This window comes from Petaurus breviceps, unplaced genomic scaffold (assembly GCF_028583685.1).
Source record: "Petaurus breviceps papuanus isolate PSGF00001 unplaced genomic scaffold, PetGlider_PUasm1.0 186, whole genome shotgun sequence".
In the NCBI taxonomy this organism is placed as follows: domain Eukaryota; kingdom Metazoa; phylum Chordata; class Mammalia; order Diprotodontia; family Petauridae; genus Petaurus; species Petaurus breviceps.
Genome location: NW_027185798.1, coordinates 8963121 through 8969120, shown reverse-complemented (window position 1 = coordinate 8969120; position 6000 = coordinate 8963121). Strand labels below are relative to the sequence as shown.

The following is a 6000-nucleotide window of genomic DNA, read 5'->3' as shown; positions in this document are numbered from 1 at the left end:
GAGACTGGGAGCAGAGGAGAAATTGATGGAGAGAAAGGACAGAGAAGAGGGAGAGAAAGAAAACAGAAAGAGAACAGATGAATGGAGAGGAAGGTCAGAGATGAGAGACACAGAGGAGAGATAGAGGAGATGGATAGAAAAGGGGGAAAGAGGAGAGGGGGAGAGGAAGGATAGGGAAGAGGGATGGATGGGTGGATGGATAGATGGATGTATGGACAGACAGATGGACAGATGGATCAATGGATGGATGGATAGGGAGGACAGAGAGCAGAGAAAGAAAAGAGGGATAGATTGGGGGGAAGGAATAGGGAAGAGGGACAAGTGGAAAGGAAGGACAGAAGGGAGGGATCAATACAGAAGACATGTAAGCTCCTTGGGGGCATAGATTGTTTCACTTCTGCTTTTGTATCCCTTGCACCCAGCACAGGTGCCTGGTACACAGAAGGGGCTCATTAAAAGCTTTGTGACTGACTGTATCAAATACACAACTGTTCATGTCCCTCGGCCCCCGCCCTCGGCCCCCCCCCCCCCCCCCATGTTTCTATCAGGGTTCTTTGTCCATTCATTTCCAAGCACTTTTCCTATTATATGGTAGGATGTTCCTGAATTCCCTAGTCATGATTCTGCTTTTCTCAATTTGCAATAGTTAAAGGTAATTTATTAATGTACAAAAGTCTTTCCAGATTTCCTTAGTTTCCTAATACTTGGCAGTCTTAATGGCATCGAAGTATTCATTCCATTACAGTCACATACCTCCAAGTATTTATCTGACCTTTCCCCCAGTGGGGGCCATCTTGATCGCTTTTCAGCCTTTTGGAGTTGCACCCAATGCACCATGGGAATCTCTGAGTAGATAACTAGCTTCCTTTGTTCATTTGCTTTTTAACAACTTCAGATGATATTTCCAGTAATGGAATTAATGGTCAAATGCAGGCTTTTTTTTGTCACTTTTCCTGCTTAACTCCAGAATGCTTTATCCAAAAAGATTCTAGAAAGCAGAAGTGAAACAATCTATGCCCCCAAGGAGCTTACATGTCTTCTGTATTGATCCCTCCCTTCTGTCCTTCCTTTCCACTTATCCCTCTTCCCTATTCCTTCCCCCCAATCCATCCCTCTTTTCTTTCTCTGCTCTCTGTCCTCCCTGTCCATCCATCCATTGATCCATCTGTCCATCTGTCTGTCCATCCACCAATCTATCCATCCAAAAGAATTCTAGAAAAATTCTAGAAAACCTAGAAACTTCTAGAAAGTTGCAGCAGTGAATGCTGCACATTCCTGTGTCTCTAGAACCTACCCAGCATTTCCTTATAAATATCCTGATTTATTATAATTGTTAGTGAATCTGACCTCACTCTCCCCACACCTAGTTATTCCTAATTAGTGACATTTATCTGGAACTTTTGGTGATAAGTGAACTGCCATTTCTTCATGTCGGGGCAGCCCAGAGATTTCACTGGTTGTATCGTGGTCTCACATTTTATTTGTTGTATCCAAGGGCACCTCAGGGTTATTTATGATGCAACAAAAAGTATCAGAACTTTAGATCCAGACAACCAGGCAAGGTCTAGAGTGAGTCACTGCTTGGGTCCAAACCACCCACAAGACAGGAAATGACTGTCTTTGGCATTCGTGGATTCCAAATGGTCCTTTACCAAGTGCCTCTTTCTTTGAATAGACAGGACCATGGGCTCCAAGGTCTGACTCACCTCTCCCCCTGATAGCAATTGTCATTCTTACGCATTGAGATTCTCACTTTTCTTTCCCCAGAATGTCCATTTTAGGGATAGTCTTCCTCCCCTCCCCTCCTCTCCTCTTTCTTCCCTTGATCTCTCCTCTCCTTCCTTCTTCCCTTCCCTTTCCTCTCCCTACTACCCTCCCCTCTTCTCCTCTCCCTCCTTTGTCTCCCCATTCCCCTTTCCCCTTTTAGCTGTATCTGTATCACTCATATCTTTATCATATACACCTATATCTAGATTTCTAGAGAGACCATGTCTATGGTGGATAGAGAGCCGATCTTAACTCCAGGAAGATCTGAGCTCAAATCCAACCTCAGACACATACTGGCTGTGTGTCCCTAAGTAAATCACTTCACCTTGCAATGCTGTAGACGGCTAAGACTAATTGCAGAAAAGGGGCCATCCTGCATTGGTAGAGGGAGTTTCCCCACCTGGGAGTTCCCTGTACCAAGTCCAGCTCCCGCTTCTCTCCTCTCCTCTATTTCCTCATTTCTCTCTCCAAACTGCATCTGATTTTTGCCCAGCTCCCAGCAAGTTCTGTTTCTTCCCTCCTCGGGGGTTCTCAGAGCCAGGCCAGCCAGGCATCTGCAGACCTCGGCTGGGGTGGGTGTGGGGCTCCCTTTATCTTGACATCTAATTGTGGTTTTTCAGTTGCAGAAGGAAATGAGAGAGGGCGAGGGTGGCGGATGTGCATGGACACTGGTTCCCCAAGCCGTTTCTAGACACACATACTCCCACACTGACTTTCTCACATGAGGACGGTCACTGAATGGACAGTGGACCCCATGGGATCTGCCATGTCCTTTACTGCTGTGTCTTAGGACCAGAGGATCTTAGATCTAACACCAGGGAGGCCTTAAGAGCTCTCCTGGTTCAGGGTAATTAACCTGGGCTCTGGGAACATTTTTTTATTATTGCCACCCATGTTTCAGTAAAGTCTATTTGCTGCCAGAGGGGGTCCGTGGCACAAAAGAGATTCAGAGGCCCTGATCCTGTCCCACCCTGCCATTTTTCAGATGAAGAAAGTGAGACCCAGAGTTTAGTGACGGACCACGGACCGACAGGTAGGAAGTGTCAGAAGCAGAATTCAAACTCAGGTCCTCTGGTTTCCGTATCAGCATTCCAAACTTCATTTCTCTATAGTCTCCTAGCCCACAGTAGGATTTCAGTTTAGTCTTTTACTGTTAGACGGTGTTCACACACAGTTGGGTTTTGTTTTTGTTTTTGGTTTCAAGTTGGGATTTGGTTGTGGGGTTTTTTGTGGGTTTTTTTTTTTTTGGTGGGGGGAGGGTGTAGATTTCAGGTCATTATGGTAGAGAGTGAATTGGCCAGAACTTAATTAGCAGAGTTTTCTTCTACACTGGCCAGAGGCAAAAGGCAAGCAAGAGAAACCCTTCTATGGAATTTTGTTAAAAAGAAATGGGGGAGGGGCGGTGAGATGAGATATTGTTGCCAATAGAGCTGGTCCAGGAGTCAGGAGGACCTGAGTTCAAATTTAGCCTCAGACACTTGACACTTTACTAGCTGTGTGTCCCTGGACAAGTCACTTAACCTCGATTGCCTGACCTCCTCCCCCCCAAAAAAGAGAACTGGGGGGAGGGGATGGAATGTCCTGGGGTCAGCACACAGTCAGCCTCGTCTGCCTCCACAGCCCTCATCACTGAACATAAAGGTTGGACCTGAATGTCATATTTCTGGGTTTGCCCAATGGGACAGGAGAGCAGGTCAGGGAACTGAGAGTTCAGATCTGAGCCTGCCTTTACAAAGACAGCAGGGAACCCTGGGAGAAGTAGTACTAAGAGCCCAGGAGAACAACATAGTCATGAAGGTGTTACCAAGAAATCTGATTGAATGGTGCAAGTTGAGGGGTTGGGGAAGAGATACAGGGGAGCAATTATGAACCTAGATACAGTTCAGTGGCTTCAGAGACACCAGTCTCAAGATAAATACAGTGGAAAGAACATTGGTAGGAATTACAGAAGCTGGTTTGGGCAAGTCACCCCTAAAACCTCAGTTTTCCCATTTGTAAAATGGAGGGGTTGTATTACACAACTCTATGATTCCATATTTAGACTTCTGATCTGTATCCCTTCTCATCAATTCAACAAATGTTTACTGAGTGTCTATAAGAGCAGTCTCAGATATTTACTGTTTTATGACCTTGGGCAAATCACCACCCTTTTAGCCTCAGTTTCCTCTTTTGTGAAGTGAGGAGCTTGGACTAGATGGCCACTGAGGTTCCTTCCATTTCCAGATCTATACTCCTAAAATATGATCAGACCAAGGGCAGAATATGGCACTCTGTGGAGTGTCAAAGAAAGATGCTTGGAATCTACATTCCAAGCCCACCTCTCCCACACAGTGTTGGCAGTGATGACCAGAGAATTCTTGGCCAGGCACAAGCTGGATTGCATGGTCTCTGAAATCCTTTCTAACTTTGAGATTCTGTGACCCATTCTTCCTTCTTGTGAGCCACCCTGGCTGCCAAGGACAAGGCTTTGTGTGCATGAAGATAAAGAGAGGAATGAACAGCTCTGAGGTGTAGAGTTTGAAGTCTCAGTATGCTCCTTGGGTGTACAGCCCTCTCAGGGAACTAGGCATTGTCTGAAATGCCCCAGGGAGTCAGGCATTTGTCAATGAGGAACTTCTGAGCAGGGAGCAGTGACAAGTGGAACACAGAGTCAATTGGCATTGAGACTGAGAGTTCTGGCTGAAAGTCTACAGGGTTGACAATTAACATAAGCAGAAAAGGAAAGAAAGAGCCCTAAAACTCTATCCTTCCTTTAATGGTGGCCAGCTAGGTCAGAGGTTGTGACTTTTGACTTGAAGAGGTTCTCTGGCTGTCAGGTGGTGGCTGCTATATTGGAAGAATGATATTGATGATGATGGCTAGAATGTATATAATTCTTTAACTTTTGCAAAGCAGTATCTCATTTGATATGAGTTAAATCTCCAATGTCTTAATTTTAAAAAGCTTAAGAAATATTAATTTACATTTCTTCATTTTTTCTTTTCTTCCCTTCCTCCCTCCCTCCTTTTCTTTTTCTCTTTTTTTCTCTCTTTTCTTTCTTTCCTTCTTTCTTCTTTTCTTTTTTTTTTCTTTCTTTCTCTCTTTCTTTCTTTCTTTCTTTCTTTCTTTCTTTCTTTCTTCCTCCTTCCCTCCCTCCATCAAATATTGGATTTAGTGGCCTCTAAGTTCCCTTCCAATTCTAGCACCAGGGTCCTGACTTGTGAACCTGGGCAAATCCCTTCACCCCCATGGGCCTCAGTTTCCCCATCTGGAAGATGAGAGTATCAGAGGTCCCTCCCAGCTCCTGTGACCCTATGACCTGCTGCTTGTCCAGATTTGGGGTTCACTGATGATGCTGGCTGCAGGCTTTGGAGCTTGGAGTAGGTGCTAAAAATGGCAGCACCAAGTGCAGAAGGCTCTGCAGAGTCAGTGAGACGGGAGGCCTGTGGTGTCAGTTGGGGTCACCGGTCTAGGATGCTCAAGACTAAGCCTAGAAGCATTTTTCCTTATCCAGAAGAGGAGATCTGGACCAACAGGGGCCAGGAGAAACATGGTAGGGATGAATCTTCTGTCTGTCTTGAGTATATTAGTGTAGGCACGCCCGCCATGCATGCAGGTGCACAGTGGGTCTAGATATATACAGACAAACATGCAGTAGAGTGGGAAGGGGCTTCAGAGGTCACCTCATTTAACCTCTCACTTTACAGATGAGGAAACTGAGGCCCAGAGCAGGGAGGCAGCGTATCACAGTGGTTAGAGCTCTGCACTTGGAATCAGAAAGTGCTCAGTCTGACTCTGTCTCAGACACTTACTAGCTGTGAATCCCTGGGCAAGTCATCCCATGGGGACAGAGAAGCCATGAAGCACAGTGGATAGAGAACCAGACCTGGAGTCAGGAAGACTCCTTTTCCTGAGTTCAAATCCAGCCTCAGACACTTACTAGCTGTGTGACCCTGGGCAAGTCATTTCCCCCCTCTACCTCAGTTTCTTTATCTGTCAAATGAGCTGGAGAAGGAAACATCAAACCACTCCAGTATCTTTGCCAAGGAAACCCCAAATGGGGTCATAAAGAGTTGGATATAACTGAAATGACTGAACTTCTCAAAATTTTTGTGAGCATCACACACATGTTTATGTATTATTTATATAGCAAACCATAAGATGCTGTTGAAATGTTAGCTATTAAGCAGCTTGTCCATGGTCACCCAGGCTGTAAGGGCAGAATGAGGGTTCAATACACCGAAAATGTATGGT

General features: G+C 45.5%; 1 protein-coding gene across 1 annotated transcript in view; it reads right to left on the bottom strand.

Annotated features, from left to right (window-relative positions):
- Window positions 1–6000, bottom strand: part of LAT2 (linker for activation of T cells family member 2) — a 42719-nt gene that overhangs the window by 17680 nt on the left and 19039 nt on the right. The window contains 1 exon segment of the mRNA XM_069089147.1: window positions 5952–5956. Within this exon segment, the coding sequence (XP_068945248.1) occupies window positions 5952–5956 (5 nt within the window).